The sequence below is a fragment of the Heteronotia binoei genome, chromosome 2 (genome assembly GCF_032191835.1).
Source record: "Heteronotia binoei isolate CCM8104 ecotype False Entrance Well chromosome 2, APGP_CSIRO_Hbin_v1, whole genome shotgun sequence".
Lineage (NCBI taxonomy): Eukaryota > Metazoa > Chordata > Lepidosauria > Squamata > Gekkonidae > Heteronotia > Heteronotia binoei.
The window spans coordinates 177,214,542-177,232,157 of NC_083224.1; the positions used below are offsets into that span (position 1 = coordinate 177,214,542).

A 17,616-nucleotide genomic window follows, 5' to 3' on the forward strand; every position below is an offset into this window, starting at 1 on the left:
TGACTAGGTTTCCTTACTTATCTATCACAGCAAGTCGCCTGTAGGAGGCTGTTTCTCTTATCTTAGTTAGCCAGCTTCAGACACACACCCGCTCTGCTGTGGCCAGCTCTTTAATAGAAAATTACAGCAGACATCGTTAAGACAAAGCATGCTCTTATTCAATATAGCATTACTATTATTGGGGGTATTAATTAATTATTCAGGGGCTCCCCTTCAGTAATAGCCACACAGAATTGCCAGCCTTCAAGAGGGGCCTGGAGATCTCCCACTTTTACAGCTGATCTTCAGCTGGCAGAGATCAGCTCCCTTGGGGAAAGCGGCTGCTTTGAAGGGTGGGCTCTGTGCTATTGTACCATGCTGAGGCCCCTCCCCTCCACAAACCCTGCCCTTTCCTAGCTCCACCCCCAAAGTATCTAGGTATTTTCCAACCCAGACCTGGTAACACTATAGTCGCATCATACTTACAGCGTCAAGTGGAAATACTGTGGTGTAGATCGCCGTTCCTGTTCCTTTAACCAATGCAAATTCCAGGCCATTTCATTACAGTACGATTCTTCTTACCTGCAGTGTTCTCTCTAAGCTGGATTTGTGTGAGTTAGCTCACAGTTTTTTAGCCTCTGGCTCATACATTTTTGTCTTAGCTCAGGACAAATGGCCCCAGAGCAAACTAATTTACGCGGTAGCTCACAACTTTAATGCCAGCAGCTCACAAAACAGAGTTTTCGCTCACAAGACTCCACAGCTTAGAGGGAGTACTGCTTACCTGTGCAAAAACTCCCTCTTGAAGAATTCTGTGTTGCATTATTTGCAGAAAGCTGGAAGAGTAGTAGCCTTCCTGACCTCATTGGGGACCGTTTCATAAGGTGGGGGTTACAGCAGAAAATGTGTGAGTACAGGCAGTTGTTGATTTTGTCTATTTGCAGGATGATACCTGCAGAAAGCCCTGCTGGGGTGAGTGGAGTTGTCATGATGGAGCAGAGGGAGAGAGAGGCAGATCAGAGGGACCAAGGCCGGTTTGGAGCCCAGATTGTGGTTTGCTCTTCCAAATGTACAATAAGCACAGTTTAGAAATACTTGTTTGTGTTAATTTTCACCCACTGTGTTTGATGCAGAGGCAGTGGCTGTGACCCATTCAGAAACCACAAGCAAACTATGGTGAGCGCAGAACCCAAACTGCAAGCCCACTTGGAATGAAACTTGTAGGACTGAGCTCCAGCAGTTCTCGCTCTGGACATCTAACAGGGAGGAATTGAAGACACTGCCTTGCAAATCTGGCCTGGGTGTGCAAATTCACGCTTGCAACTTTGTAAGTGGATTTTTTTTTCTTGCAAAATCCATTTAAACCCTTATCTTTTCCTCTTCCCTCAGATATTCCGAGGCAACCATGGACCCACAAGCTGCTGCTGCGAAGCCAGTGCTAGGTGAAGAAAAAGGGGAAGGTGTCGGTAGTGGGCTGTGCTGCAAGGTGACAGTGGCCACTGTCCTTGTCAGTGCCGTCACGGCTGTGTCAGCTGGGATCCTAATGGGTGAGTTCTGTAGGAACAGCAGTATCTCTATCTTGGTTGGAGCCAGGGCTCTGGCCTCACAAGGAACAGAGATGGCCTTCTCCTTGCTGTCCATGCCGTAACCTTGAGAAGAGACCGTAACCTGCTTTGGGGTTGCATTCAACAGCAGCCTGACTCAAGAACCCAGCCCTGGTGCATAGGAGGGAAGCCTTGACAAGCTGAAGAAGAAGAGTACATTTTTATATCCCACTTCTCTCTGCCCTAAGGAGTCTCAAAGCAGAGCTCACAATCTCCTTCCCTTCCTCTTCCCACAACAGGCACTTTGCGAGGTAGGTGTGGCTGAGAGAGTTCTGAAAGGACTGTGGCTGGCCCAAGGTCACTCAGCAGGCTTCATGTGGAAGGGTGGGGTATCAAACCTAGTTCTCCAGAATAGAGTCTGCTGAACTTATTCACTATACCAGGGGTGTCAAATATGTGGCCTGTGGGCAAGATCAGACCTCCAGAGCTCTGCTATCAGGCCTAAAAGAGAGAAAGCGTGTTTGTGTGTTTTGTTGGCTTGTTATGCCACGGCTCTCCTGGCTGCAGCTGGGTTTTGCCTCTCTCTTTTCTTTGTATTCATGATTCCATGATCCAGTCTTTCTCAGCAGGAAAGCAATGTGAACTATTTAGATGAGGAATAACAACAAGCCAGGAAGGTGAATGAGGCTGAGAGTGTGTATCCAGACCAAGTTCACCTAGCACATTTCCTTTGTAGACTGAACCTAGGCTTCCCATATAAGTAGACTGATACTGACTGTTTGACTGCTACATTGCTGTCTATGTATTCTTGCACTGCCTCATAGGAGTTGTAGTTATTTCTCTGGGGAAGACTATAGCTTTGTAGACAAACACATAGCCCTCAGCCTGTGTATGGTTGCCTTCACATGTTCTTGACCAGCACAAGAAGCAACTTATGTACAAAAACTCACAGTACCCAGCCATTTCATCTTTTCCTCGGGTCTTAGGCTCAAAGCATTGACCATGAGATTTCTGTAACGAATGTCAATAAATCAAAAGTGGGTTTCCAACTTACAGATGCACACCTGAACAACATCTAAACAGCAGAGCCAAGATTGCTACAGTACACACATTGTCGCCAGATTTTGATGCAATAATTCAGAGCAAGAAGTGTCATTTATCAGAGACTGTTAAAAAAATAAAATATTGCAAGAGTGCTAATATTTTATGCATGTTTTAAGTGTTTGTCTGGGTCCTTTATAAAGTTTATATCTCTGCTACCTGGCATTACATTTTATGACACATATGGCCCGTCCCAACAATGTCTCATTTATGTTAGATCTGGTCCTCATAACAAATAAGTTTGTCACCCCTACACTACACCATTCTGGCTCTCATCATGGAGCCAGTTTGGTGTAGCGATTAAGTGTGCAGACTCTTATCTGGGAGAACCGGGTTTGATTCCCAACTCCTTCACTTGCAGCTGCTGGAATGGCCTTGGGTCAACCATAGCTCTGGCAGAGGTCGTTCTTGAAAGGGCAGCTGCTGTGAAAGCCCTCTCAGCCCCACTCACCTCCCCCTGTTGTGGGGGAGGAAGATAAAGAAGATTGTGAGCTGCTCTGAGGCTCTGAGGTTCGGAGTGGAGGGCGGGATATAAATCCAATATCATCGTCTTCCTCTGTCACCAGGTAGATGAGAGCAGATAGCATAGAGAAGAGGACTCTTAAGGGAACACTTGCCAAGAATGCCCATTGCTTATAATACTCCAGTCCAAATGATATAGAACAGGGGTGGCCAAACTGTGAGCCACATGTGGCTCTTTCACACATAATGTGTGGCTCTCAAAACTCCTGCTGCCCCATTGGCTGGCTTGGAGAAGGCATTTCCCTCTTTAAATCACTTCTCCAAGCCAAGCCACAGGCAGCTTGGAGACTGCATTTAAAGTTAAAGTTGTTTTCTTTCCACCTCTACCTCCCCTCCTTCCTTCCTTCCCGTCTGCCTGCCTGCCTGCTCACTCTCAAACATCTGATGTTCATGTCTTCTGGCTCTCAAACATCTGACATTTATTCTACGTGGCTGTTACGTTAGGCAAATTTGGCCACCCCTGATATAGGATATGAGGAGATCATGGGGATAAAGTGATATATACACACATAGCACTGAATGGCAATATGTAAACATGGATAATTAATAATAACTATGGCATTTTGTGTGGTATAGCCAGGAGATTCTGAGATTGAGTAGCAGCCTGAAGTTCTAGCTGTTTTAGCATTAACCACTCGGTCATGAGCTAGACTTAATTTTTTGGTCTGAGAGAGCTCTGAAAGAGCTGTGACGGGCCCAAGGTCACCCAGCAGGCTTCATGTGGAGGGGTGTGGGATCGGACCCAGTTCTCCAGATGACATTATGTAACAAAAGCAAATTAATGTAAAAGAAGTTGAATTCTCACGCACAGTCTCAAATGGTTCTTTTAAAAAAAACAACATGCACATCAGGTCAGAAAGCAATAGGAGAACTGACCAGAAAATAATCTGAAATGGGTCTTATGTGGGCTGCTCATACATCACAGTCTGAAAGCTGTCATGTGAACTGCTGAGGCTGTACTTATGCTTATTCTTTTCCACCTTTCCGCCAAAACTGGTTTGCAGTGCAACTGAATATATCTCAGGATAAATAAGAAAATCCCAGAGTAGCTACCCCCAATTTGTAAGCAGTGCTTCATGTTAGAGGTGACACAGTTTTATTTTTCTAGCTTCAGGGTGATAGAGGGTTTTTTAAGCCACAGAAGTCACGTTAGAGTTTCCAAGAGATGAGCACGCTGGCTCCACTGCAGTTTTTCTGGCCATGCTGGACAAGATCAGGGGTGGCCTTAGTGATTCTGGCCCTGGACAAAAGCCCAGAATGGGACTGCAGAATCACCCCATGTGAAGTGGGTAAGAGCCACTGCTGTCACCAGAAACCAGTTGCTCACTCCCTAGAAGGGGTGGGTACAAGCAGCAGGAGGAGCCTATTCTTTCCCTTTCTTCTTTGGCGGATGGGATCATGGGCAATCAGCCCCTTCTCACATACAGGGCCTGTGGCAGCTTCCTTTGTTGACCATTGGAGAAGACCAGCTATTCATACCCATGTCAGTAGAGGGTGGAAGACAGATTCTCCTTCCTGCATTAAAATGCTACATGTTAATTGGTCCACGGCGGCTTTATTGTACTTTTGTGGAAGGCAGGTGGATGTTTTTAATTTCTTGCAACTCATGGACGATTTATGTACCATCTCACTGGTATCCATACAAAAGTTGCTGGGGTGGTTAGGCTGGCCCCTTTTTTTGCCCCACTGCCAAGAGCATGGTGCTTCACTGGCCTTGGAAAGCCCACTCTTCTTTCTCCACAGCCTTCCATTTGAAACAAGAGGTCTTTGAGCATCTGGTGGAGTTGCGAGGGATCCGGTATGACGGCAGTCTGCAGTGTGAGAGCTCAGACTATCATCGCACGTTGACTCCCATCCTGGAGAGGCTGGTAAGCTGGGCGGCCCCTCAGGGAGAGAAGTTTCATGCCTCCTTCCTCCTAAATTGCCATGTTTTGGGATCACTCTCTAGAAACCTTTCCTTTTTCTGGTTTCCTCAAAAGGTTCCTCTGATGCTCCCTGGCTAGGAGTTCACTCCGTGACCGTGACCCCTCTTTTTTGTCTTTTAGTTTAAAAGTAGCTTTCAGAACTCAACCCTGGAAGGAAGTTGTCTGAGATGCTCCGTCTTGCAGTACAGGTGGGTCACACTGGGCTCCTGCCCACAATTGGCTACGCCCCAAAGGCGATGCTGCACCTGAGATGAGGCTTTTGTCTGAAACGAGTCAGGGCATTCTAACACAACAACCTTAAACCAGCTATTGCTTTAGTTGGGGAGCATAATATGAGTGCAAAGAAGTGCATTGGCCAGGATATTCATTGGCATTACAAACGTCACATTACAAATGTGATGTGAGATGGGTGATTTAAGCCAAACACAGCCAGCAGCCTCCCCTAAAGATATCGTACCTGTCCCTTCAAGGTTGGATCTTGTTGGGAGGAGGCAGTAACCAAAGTGCTGAGATAGACTGGAAAACAAGAAATTAATCATTAGGGTTTGTAGAATCTTTCAGGCTCAAGTGCCGTGTTCTACTGGAGAAAGTTTTCCTTCCAGACGTTTCGTTCTCAGCTGCAGAGAACATCCTCAGTGGCGTTGCCGCCGGAGCAGGCGCTCTGACCTTCTTGGCTGCTGTGCATTGAGTGAGGCCAGGGCTGCTGGAGAGCTGCTATTTCTAGGCTGGAGGGGGTGTGGTGAAAGGGCAATTGGTTTGTGGATGTGCCCATTGTTTGGTGGGCACATCCACAAACCAATTGCTCTTTCACCACACCCCCTCCAGCCTAGAAATAGCAGCTCTCCAGCAGCCCTGGCCTCACTCAATGCACAGCAGCCAAGAAGGTCAGAGCGCCTGCTCCGGCGGCAACGCCACTGAGGATGTTCTCCGCAGCTGAGAACGAAACGTCTGGAAGGAAAACTTTCTCCAGTAGAACACGGCACTTGAGCCCGAAAGATTCTACAAACCCTAATGATGTTACCAGCCGTGAAAACCTGAAACCTTTGATAAGAAATTAATCCATATTCAAACCTAATAAATTCCACCTGGCAAAACTGCAGAGAAAAAATCCATTTGGGGATGGGGAATTCTTAGAAAAAGTATGACATTTCAGATACATCTATAAAGATTCTCTCTTACAGACATGGCAAATTTAGGAATTTCAGTTTGTCAGATTGACTGCTTTGCTCAGTGATGTGGAAGACCTCTGCCTGAGACCTTGGAGACCTACTGCCAGTCTAGACAATACCACCCCTGATGAATTGGGGTCGGCACTTACCGACCAGAGGTGGGGGAATGGCTGATCTCACTCCAGAAATTGGTGAGGGAGAAATTCAAGGGTTAGAAAAGTGTGCTGTGTCATTTCTGGCCATATTAACGGAAGTGACATCACAGTATTACAGAACACTCTAAGAAAAAAACATATAGTTTTGGAGAAGTCATATAGTGTTCTGCACCTAGTGACATCATTTCCAGTTAGGCAGCCAGAAATAATGTCATGATATTGGAAAACATTGTTGCAGTACATCTCTGCCCCCTCCCCTCAGTCTTCTCAGTTTCACCTACCAAAGGCTGGTAAACCTATGGTGGACCGAGGATCTAATTCAATATGAGGATGGGTTACAAAAATGTTTTTAAAATGTAATAAAGTCAGTATGATACATTGAACTATCAGTGCAGTAAAAACTGTCTTTAAAAATCCCCAAATATTACAAATACAGCCCTGTTCTTCTAATTAAAAATGTCTTCTTGAACAGTTCCGTGTTACACATTATGTGGAACAGTAAAAGGGTGAGGTCACACTTACATTAAATCCATCAGCAACCCATCTTTAAAGCGCCGTTATTTCGTATGTCAGATAATCCGCCGCATCCTGTTTCCCGATCAGACAGATGCTGTTCCGATGGCATGCCGTGTTGATCCTGTCCCCTGCTTGATCACACAGCGCCCTCCCGGAACTTCTTTCAGACGGCGGCAATCCGCATTAGCGCAGGCGCAGTGCTGGGTGCTAACAGGAGGGTTTGCAATTCGTTTTAGCGCATGCGCGGTTGTGTTTGCGCTGGCTGGCCTAATTTAAAATGGTGGCAATCCAAAGTAGCGCAGGCGCGGTGCTGCGTGCTATGTTTCTTTCTGGGCGCATGCGCGTTTGTGTTTCCCTATTTGCGCAGGCGCACTGCTGCGTGCTGCAGAGGGTGTGTTTCTGCTGAGCGCATGCGCGTTTGCAGTAGTGGGGTTTCCAGCTATTTAAACCTTTTTTTTTGTTTCCCCGGCCGCTCTATCGATATATCGTTGTGTCAAAATGGAATTTGATGGCCTTGTCACATTAGCGTGCGTTTCAGTCGGTGCGGGTGCATTGGATTCTTCGGGGCAGCGGGGCTCCGGAGCATCAGAGCTCTGTGTTACCCTTTTGGGCCACACATCTGCATCCCCATGGAGTATGGCATCAATCTCTTCATAAAACGGGCAGGTCTTCCTATCTTGCCCTGACTTAGCATTGAGCCCGACCACCTTCTTGTATTCAAGATGAAGGGATTTCGTCTTGTTACGGCACTCCTGCGCGGTCCTATTGTGACCGCGAGAACGCATCTCGGAAGCAATCTCCTCGTACAGATCAATGTTTCTGTGAGACTGCCTTAAGGCTATCTGGATCCTTCACTCGCCCCAGATGGCAAGCAGATCCAGCGTCTCATACCTCCTCCACGAAAGACCTCGTGCAGCAGCCATGTTCCCTCGTTGCTGAGGATCGCGATGCACGTATCGCTTTTAAATGTGCCGATTCACACAGATGTGTTACAGATGTGTTTCTCCGTTTGCACTACTTTTCGGAAAAGATCGCCTCACATACTGGAAATCTCGATACTCACATATCGAGATGTCGATATATCGCTATTACGCAATAAACTAAAATATTTTTTTTAAAAAAGGCCGGGCACGCACGCTAATAAGCAATTTTTTCGAGTTCCTTCCTTCGATGGCGCAGTGATATGCATTTTGTTTGTGGCGGGAAGCTGGAAGCGGGAAGCGCTGTTGCGACTCAGCAACGATTGCCCGTTCAGATGCTCCAGAGCGCTCAGGAAGCACTCAGGAAGCGTCTTGTTCCGGATTAAAAGCGGTAGCAAATTAATCCGCGAGCAAGGCGCATCAGCGTGGGACATGCACGGGCTAAGCACGCTTCACAGATGCGGACGTGTGAACGTCCGGGTAAAATCCGACATGCTTGCGGGCTCAACTCATGCCGGTAGCGGGGTTTTTTGGACGTCTGACCGCACCCAAAGTTAACTATCTTTTGAAGGTGTTGTTGTTGTTTTGCTTTTGTGTGGAATGGAAGCACAATATCTGTGGTATGGTCACAATCTCCTTTACCTTCCCTCCCCCACAACAGACACCCTGTAAGGTAGGTGGGGGTGAGAGAGCTTTTTATAGCAGCTGCCCTTTCAAGGACAACTCCTGTGAAAGATATGGCTGACCCAAGGCCATTCCAGCAGATGCAAGTGAAGGAGAATCTTCCCACAGATGGACAGACTTCCCACACTGCCCCCATTTTCTTATCATGAGAGCCAATTTGGTGTAGTGGTTAAGTGTGCAGACTCTTATCTGGGAGAACCAGGTTTGATTCCCCATATCCTTGGGGTTAAGACCTATTAGCCCAAATCAGCTTAAGCTGGAAAAAATTCAATTGATATCAGTAATCAGTTTCGTGATCACAACAGAACAGAATCTCCTGTGCAGGTGGGAAAGTCCGAGAGGTCAATACCTTCAAAAGCACAATATCTACAGATGTTCAGATTCTCCATTGTAGTTCCACATACAGCTGTGGTTTGATTGCAGAGCAGGGCCCCAGTGTGAAATCACTAGTGTAAATTTTCTGATGTTCACATCATGGGCTGTGTCTGAACCAAACCTCAACCCCTCGGCCTCTGTATCTGTTTATAAGAGGACTGTTATTTCCTTCTCACGTATGCCCAGGAACATAGGGTGATGCTGTTATCCCCTTCCAGAGTAGTTCCAGCTCTGAAGAAATTGTAATTTTTTCATTGGCAGGAAAGGCAATTCCAGTGTGATTGTCCGCTTTCGCCTCTGGTTCTCCAAGCAGCTGCTCAGCCCAGGCTTAGAAGAAGAGCTGCTCAGGCTGGGGTCTGGCAGCCACCCTGGACAAGCAGAGCGTTCCTCTGGCTGCCTACGGTACCATTTCTTCAGCCATCCTGACAGGTGTGGTCTGTTGCATCTTGAATATAACGCGGTGGGCAAGCAGGGAGTTTGGGATTTTGTTTCCAGCTGCTTCATAGACATCGCAAATCTACGTAAACTCTTGCAATAGTTTGAGCGGGCAGGAGTTTGTTTATTTATTTTATTTTATTTGCGCTGCGATATCAGTACTTAGAATTTGTGTCGCACTTCTGAGTGTTTAAAAAAATGCTACACAGACATTTATTCTGTTGTGGTCTTCCTTACATCACCCTGTAGAATAGGCTGGAAGCTAATGATGAGCATAGTTTGTTGAAGGCCACATAGTGAGTGGAGACTTGGGTAAGGATGCTTTCTAATGCATTTCCACATTCTCTGATCCACATACCACACCATTTTCATCAATCTGGGAGGACACTCTGGTCTGCAGGGGTCCCTTTAAAAAAAGGCAAAGATAGTCCCCTGTGCAACCACCAGTTGTTTCTGACTCTAGGGTGATGTTTGCATCACAATGTTTTCACGGCAGACTTTTTACGGGGTGGTTTTGCCATTGCCTTCCCCAGTCATCTACACTTTCCCCCCAGCAAGCTGGGTACTCATTTGACCAACCTCGGAAGGATGGAAGGCTGAGTCAACCTTGAGCTGACTATCTGGAACCCAGCTTCCTCCAGGATCAAACTCAGACTGTGAGCAGAGGGCTTGGACTGCAGTACTGCAGCTTTACCACTCTCAAACTCTCTGCCCCATCCCCGCCTCTATTAAATGTAGCAGTAGTAAAGAACAACAATCCAGTAGCACTTAAAAGACTAACAAAAGTTGTCATAGGGTATGAAACTTTCATGAATCTCTGCTCACTTCTTCAGTTATCTGACCCAAGAAAGCTCATACCCTGACACAACTTTTGTCAATTTTAAGGTACTATTGGATTCTTCCTCTTTTCTACTGCTACAGACAGACTAACATGCCTACCTATCTTGAATTTATAAATGGTAGGATGTGGAGAAACACCCTTCACCCTAGAATCCACCTTGACAATGACAATCTCTACATAAGCCCTAGAGGCTACAATACTAATGAAAGGAAGTGAGTCATATCTGTCTCCCAAGGAAAGAGCCCTCTGGCTCTTAATTTTGGTAATTGTTCTGCCCCTGCCTCCCCAGGAACAAAAAGCTTTAACATTTCACACCTAAAAGACAAGAGACTTGGGACAGCCAAATGGCTTGACCGTTATTTCTTCTTCTTGAGGCAGGAAGACCAGAATCACCCTGGAGAGGAATGGACTCCAAGGGGAGTTCATAAATTTAGAACATAACATAAGAGAAGCCAAGCTGAATCAGGCCAATGGCCCATCCAGTCCAACACTCTGTATCACACAGTGGCCAAAAATTTATTATATATATATATATATATATATATATATATATATATATATATATATATAAATATATATATATATACACATACACACCTGTGGCTAATAGCCACTGATGGACCCTCTGCTCCATATTTTTATCTAGCCCCCTCTTGAAGCTGGCTATGCTTTGTAGCCGCCACCACCTCCTGTGGCAGTGAATTTCCACATGTTAATCACCCTTTTGGGTGAAGAAGGTAACCTCCTTTTTATCCATTCTAACCCAACTGCTCCATTAGCAGGCCATTAGAAAGAAACTCTCTTCTATCTTTTGACTTTTGACCAGGGAAGGGCAAGCCTTACCTTAGGAAACTCCATCTTGTCCACAGGTAAGGGACAGTGGGAAGAAGTGTCAACTCTGAGAAGTTGATAATGATCGACTTTTAAACTGCTGCAACTTCAAGCGTTACTATCCTTACCCCAGCAACAACAGTGCTAGGAAGACAGAGCTTAGTGTGGAGAGGAGTGTGTATTTTCACCTTTTCTTTTGATCCTTACTCAGCCTGAACCTTGAACAAATTCATTGTACTCTTTTTATTTTTTTTTATTAAGCCTGATCTCTGTAGACAGTGACATGCCACACCTAATTGATCTTGCTGTCTAAGGAGTGGGCAAAGGGGAGAGACAACGGATGAGGCTCGCTTCCCCTTGCATTCAATAGCGCAAAACTATAAAGTGTGATAGATTGAATCCCCCCCCCCAGCTAATATGAGCAAAGCAAGAGTGTTGGCAACTAGATGGAACCTCCAAGCAATAACAGAATGCTAGATACAGAATGCTAGATGTGCAAAAAACATTTAGCGAGATACTTTTCAGATTTGCTGGTGGCAGCGGATACTACCCAAATAGAAGCTTGGTACTTCCCTGGGAATAACAGAAAGAGGTGGCAGCCGTGGGTGGAGACCTGGGAAAGCCATGGGCTGGTTCAACCTCTCAGGACGCAAAGGAACCAGGCTTGCATTCCTTTGAACAGTGAAAAATAATCTTGAGATAGCTTAGAGACTTCTCTCAGCACCTGGTGGTCTTCTGGAGCTTTCTGCCTCTGGACTTGTATCTGGAGCAAGAAAATGCCCAGGTTCTGTGCTGGTGATCTCATGCCTGTTTTCTCTCCTTTCTGTCTCTCACAGGCCCACGCAGTGTCTCTCAGCTGGGAATTGTCCTAAAATCAGGTATGCATCATTTCATTAACTGCTTGTAGATTGCGACTTTTAAACATCACCAAATTCTTTTCCCTCAGCCAACCCAAATTTTCCAAAAAAAAATTTGTCCTAAATTTTATGGTGCCTTAAAAGAGCAACAGATTTATCATGGTATGAGCTTTCACAGACCAGGCTCTGTTGTTTTTCAAAGTGCCACAAGAACCTGAGCTGTTTCTGTTGCAACCAAGGACTAACAGGGGTGACCCCTCCGCTTGGGGGCTTTATTTGTAGAATAAGCCCAGCAGGAAACTCATTTACATATTAGGCCACACCCCTGGACAGCACCATTGTTTCACACAGGGCTTTTTTTGTAAAAAATGTCCAGCAGGAAACTTATTTGCATCTTAGGCCACACCCCCTAATGCCAAGCTAGCTGGAACTACATTCCTGCTCAAAAAAACCCCTGCTTTCCACTAAACAGGCTTTTAAAAGCACCTAATAAGTCATCTCTTCAAGAATGGAAATGCCAGCCTCAAAATACTAGACTGTCTAACACCCTAGGCAAGGCTAGCTTCTGGTGCCCCCCCTCCACTGATAACATCACTGAATCACATGGGGGCACTCAATTTGGTGCCCCCAGAAGGTTGGCATCCTAGGCAATTGCCTAGTTTGCCTAGTGGCAGGGCCGGCCCTGGAGCTAGCTATGAGTTTTCTTTTATCCTCATGTCTGGGTCTGCCTAGAGGACTTTCATCCAGAAGTGCCTTTCAGGTTCCATGCTTGGAACCTCAATTCCTTGACACACAGGAGTCAGCACCATGGTGTATGAGGAGGGGACTTCATCTTTCTCACTCCTCATGCTTTCTTAAGAACATAAGAGAAACCGTGCTGGATCAGGCCAGTGGGCCCATCCAGTCTGTCACACAGTGGCCCAAAAATCCAGGTGCCATCAGGAGGTCCATCAGTGGGACCAGGACACTAGAAGTCCTCCTGCTGTTCCCACCCCCCCAAGCACCAAGAATTACAGAGCATCATTGCCCCAGACCAAGAGTTCCATCTATACCTTGTGGCTAATAACCACTGATGGACTTTCTGCTCCGTATGTTTATCTGAAATTCTTCTCAACCTAAAAAGTCCCCTGAGAGCTACTACTTACCATATCAGGGAGGCTTGCATGTACTGATGACCAGACTTAGCTTTTTTGCCAACAGGACAAATTGAGTTCTTTCAAGTCAGGAAAACAGTGTGTGGGAAGGAGAGACAGCTGAAGGCCCCTTTCCTCAAATACCACGGGGGTCCTGATCTCAGTGGGGCCTCCATGCATCTAGGGAGCCGGAGCTCGCAAGACGTCTAATCAGGGCTTTTTTTGTAGCAGGAACTCCTTTGCATATTAGGCTACACCCCCCTGACATAGCCAATCCTCCAAGAGTTTACAGGGCTCTTCTTACAGGACCTACTGTAAACTGTTGGAGGATTGGCTGACATTGGGGGTGTGTGGCCTAATATGGCAAAGCAGTTTTTGCTACAAAAAAAAGCCCTGAGTCTGATCAAAAAGTTCTCCTGAAAAACTCAGGAAGGATGTGGGGATAATTTATTTCATTTATACCCCACCTTTCACTCCAATGGCAGCCCAAAGCAGCTCACATCATTTTCTTCTCCTCCATTTTGAACTTCACAGCAACCTTGTTAGGTAGTTTAGGCTGAGAGTGTGACTGTCCCAAGGTCACACAGCAAGCTTCCATGGCAGAGGGGGAATTTGAACCTGAGTCCCCCAGATCCTAGTCGGACACTCAAACCATTGCATCGCCCTGGCTGTAATGTAATGTTGCGTTAGACTTTCTGTCTGTAGAGGCTTTTGGAGGCAAAGGGTTTTAGGGGTCATTTTTGTCACTGCTGTTCTTGTAGGCAGCTGTATGGGGAATGCCTTTGCCTGCCACGATGGCCAGTGCGTGGCCCTGGAGAACGTGGAATGCGACTACCACCAGGACTGCAGGGACGGCTCTGATGAGGCTGAGTGCGGTGCGTTCTTTCTGTCGGGCAGCTGGGGTTCGAGAGCTTAGGTTGATGAGAAGCCAGATGTGTTTGTTGTTTTGTGTCTTATCACATAAGTTGTTTAGGAATAAGAGGAAGTATGGGAAGGGGCTATAGATCAAGGGCAGAGTCCCTGAAGGTCCCCAGGTTGACTCCTACCCAGGGGTGGAATTCTAGCAGGAGCTCCTTTGCATATTAGGCCACACACCCCTGATGTAGCCAATCCTCCAAGAGCTCACAAAAAAGAGCCTTGTAAGCTCTTGGAACATTGGCTATATCAGGGGTGTGTGGCCTAATATGCAAAGAAGCTCCTGCTAGAATTCCACCCCTTCTCCTACCATCTCCAGTTAGATGATCTTTGGAAGCCAGGCTGGAAAAGGCCTCTTTGTGCCTGAGACCAAGCACTGGAAAAAGCATAGGTTTGATTTAGGGTTGCCAATCCCCAGGTGGGGGCAGGGGATCCCCTGGTTTGGAGACCCTCCCCCCGCTACAGGGTCATCAGAAAGCGGGGGGAGGGGAGGGAAATGTCTGCTGGGAACTCTATTATTCCCTGTGGAGATTTATTCCCATAGAAAATCATGGAGAATTGATCCATGGGTATCTGGGGCTCTGGGGGGGGGGGGTGCTGTTTTTTTGGGGTAGAGGTGCCAAATATTCAGTATAGCATCTAGTGCCTCTCCTCAAAATACCTCCCAAGTTTCAAAAAGATTGAACCAGGGGGTCCAATTCTATGAGCCCCAAAAGAATGTGCCCCTTGCCTTCATTATTTCCTATGGAAGGAAGGAATTGAAAAGGTGTGCTGTCCCTTTAAATGTGATGGCCAGAACTCCCTTTAGAGTTTAATTATGCTTGTCATAGCCTTGATCTTGGCTCCACCCCGATGTCTCCTGGCTCCACCCCCAAAGTCTCCTGGCTCCACCCCCAAAGTCCCCAGATATTTCTTGAATTGGACTTGGCAACTCTAGTTTGATTTGACCAGGGCTTGTTTCGTAGCAGGAGCGCCTTTGCATATTAGGCCACACACCCCTGATGTAGCCAATCCCCCAAGAGCTTACAAAAAAGAGCCTTGTAAGCTCTTGGAGGATTGGCTACATCAGGGGTGTGTGGCCTGATATGCAAAGGAATTCCTGGTATGAAAAAAGCCCTGGATTTGACTGTCAAAGAGCAAGCAGTGTGCATGTCCTGAGAAGTTTACATGACCGAAACCAATATGTACTGGGGATGAGGGGAGGGGAGGCATCTCAGAAAACTTATCTTTGGTCTATCGCAGACTTCAATGCCAATGCTGGGCATCTCCTGATCTAAATTTGGAGTTACTCTTAAAGGATTCAGTAGTGTGCTGCTTTCTGCATATTCTCATACTTCAGCAAGAAGATGAGTTTTTTTCCAGCCACAAGATGGCAAAACTCATACATCAAAGTTCTGGATTTTAAAAAGAGGCTAGATGGCCATCTGACAGCAATACTGATTCTGCGATACTGCATCATACTGCATCAGTGCTTAGTTCTCGTGGCCCTTCTTACATTCCAAGGGAAACGCTGATTGCCACTTTGGGGTCAGGATGCCATTTTTCTTCAGGCCACTTTAGCCAGGGATCCTGGAGGTTTTTTGCCATCTTCTGGCCATAGCAGGGGTCACTGGGGGTGGGGTGGGAGGTATTTGTGAATTCCCTGCATTGTGCAGGGGGTTGGACTAGATTACCCTAGAGGTCCCTTCCGACTCAATGATTCTATGAAAGTTGGTTGTCTTAGAGTTTTCAGAGCTGGCCACTTTGAGACCATCAGAAAGAGACAACATTGGATCTGAGTGTTTGGGTAGACTGCAGAAAGGTCCAGCGTTTCACAGCAAGGTCCTTTTCCTCCTGGGGCAAATGGTGGTCCCAGTACACCTTTAATCCCTCCCCTGTCTCTCTTTTAGACTGTGGCCTTAGGCCCGCCCTGCAGTCGGCTAACCGGATCGTTGGGGGCTCGGAGGCTTTGCGGGGGGAGTTCCCCTGGCAGGTTAGCCTGCGGGAGAACGGAGAACACTTCTGCGGGGCGACCATTCTGACGGCGAGGTGGCTGGTGTCAGCAGCTCACTGCTTTAACGAGTAAGCCCAGGCTGATGTCCTCCTTGGTTCGCTAGACTGGAGAACCACACTCAGGTTCTCTCCTTCTGGAGCAGTGCCAGTATCCTTCTTTGTTTCAGCTGCGGCTGAGAAGGAATTATGAAATAGACAGACAACATAGGATTTCCAATCCCCAGGTGGTTTGGAGGCCCTCCCCCCACTTCAGGGTAATCAGAAAGCAGGGGGGGGGAGGGAAATGTCTGCTGGGCTCTCATTATTCTCTATGGAGACCGATTCCCATAGGGAATAATGGGGAATTGAGCCACGGGTATCTGGGGCCCTGGGGGGGCTGTTCCTTGAGGTAGTGGCACCAAATTTGCAGCATAGCATCCAACACCTCCCCTCAAAAGACCCACCAAGTTTCAAAAAGATTGGACCAGGGGGGTCCAATTCTATGAGCCCAAAAGAAGGTGCCCCTATCCATTATTGCCAATGGAGGGAAGATATTTAAAAGGTTTCCGGTCCCGTTAAATGTAATGGCCAGAACTCCCTTTGGAGTTCAATTATGCTTATCACAACCTTTCTCCTGGCTCCACCCCCAAAGTCTCCTGGCTCCACCCCTGAAGTCCCCAGATATTTCTTGAATTGGACTTGGCAACCCTAAGAGAGCCAGTTTGGTGTAGTGGTTAAGTGTGCGGTCTCTTATCTGGGAGAACCAGGTTTGATTCCCCACTCCTCCACTTGCACCTGCTGGCATGGCCTTGGGTCAGTCATAGCTCTGGCAGGGGTTATCCTTGAAAGGGCAGCTGCTGTGAAAGCCCTCTCCAGCCCCACCCACCTCACAGGGTGTCTGTTGTGGGGGAGGAAGGTAAAAGTGATTGTGAGCCGCTCTGAGACTCTTCGGAGTGGAGGGCGGGATATAAATCCAATATCTTCTTCTTCTTCTTAAGACAACATGGCAGGAGGTTGGCTGCTAGCCTCCCATGCTGGGAAGCCTTATCTCACAGTGGTCCTCTATGGGTGCTGGAGGTGCCGTGTGGACCTGTAGAACCTCTGCTTTGCAGGCAGAAGGGTCTGGTCTCTCTCATCTTAAAGGGTGTCAGAGAACTGGACTAGGAAAGACCTTGCCTGAAACTCTAGAGGGCTGGCAGGAATCAGCGTAGACGAAAATGGAACTAGATAGACTTAGGGTTGCCAACCTCCAGGTTCAGGCTCCAACGTTGACAGTGCTGTCCTATGCAGACATACTCCATTCTAAGACTGGACAGACTGGAGTAACATCACCACAGACCCAAAAAAGGCCAATGTGACCCAAAATTACTATTAATACTGTATCAATAGAACAATTTAAAAAGAAACAGGTACATTTTTGAAGTCCAATGTTCAAATTCCTTCTATTGGTAACAATAGTGAAGTCCAGTTCCAACAGTAATATACACATATAAGTTCACAGTGAATATTCCAATTTCATAAATCCCATGAATAATGTGACAGGACCATTAACTTTTACTACCTGTTTCAGAGATTTCTTCAGGCTTGGGATTCTTAACAACTCCAAAAGGTCATTGAAGACATAAATTTACCAAATTCCTATGGGACAGGAACGTCTCCGTAATTGTTTTCTATCAGGCAATTGGCTGCTCCCCCCCTCCCCAAATCTCCAGATATTTCCTCATCCAGAGCTACAACCCTATA

The 17,616-nt window shown here is 46.8% G+C and overlaps 1 protein-coding gene across 1 annotated transcript in view; it reads left to right on the forward strand.

The window, feature by feature from the left end:
• The first annotated feature begins 1,447 nt into the window (after positions 1-1,447).
• TMPRSS9 (transmembrane serine protease 9) overlaps positions 1,448-17,616 on the forward strand; it is a 32,863-nt gene continuing 16,694 nt past the window's right edge. Inside the window, 8 exon segments of the mRNA XM_060232526.1 lie at positions 1,448-1,526; positions 4,890-5,014; positions 5,192-5,259; positions 9,152-9,242; positions 9,244-9,319; positions 11,834-11,875; positions 13,749-13,862; positions 15,792-15,963. Of these exon segments, the coding sequence (XP_060088509.1) occupies positions 1,523-1,526; positions 4,890-5,014; positions 5,192-5,259; positions 9,152-9,242; positions 9,244-9,319; positions 11,834-11,875; positions 13,749-13,862; positions 15,792-15,963 (692 nt within the window). The 5' untranslated portion in view covers positions 1,448-1,522.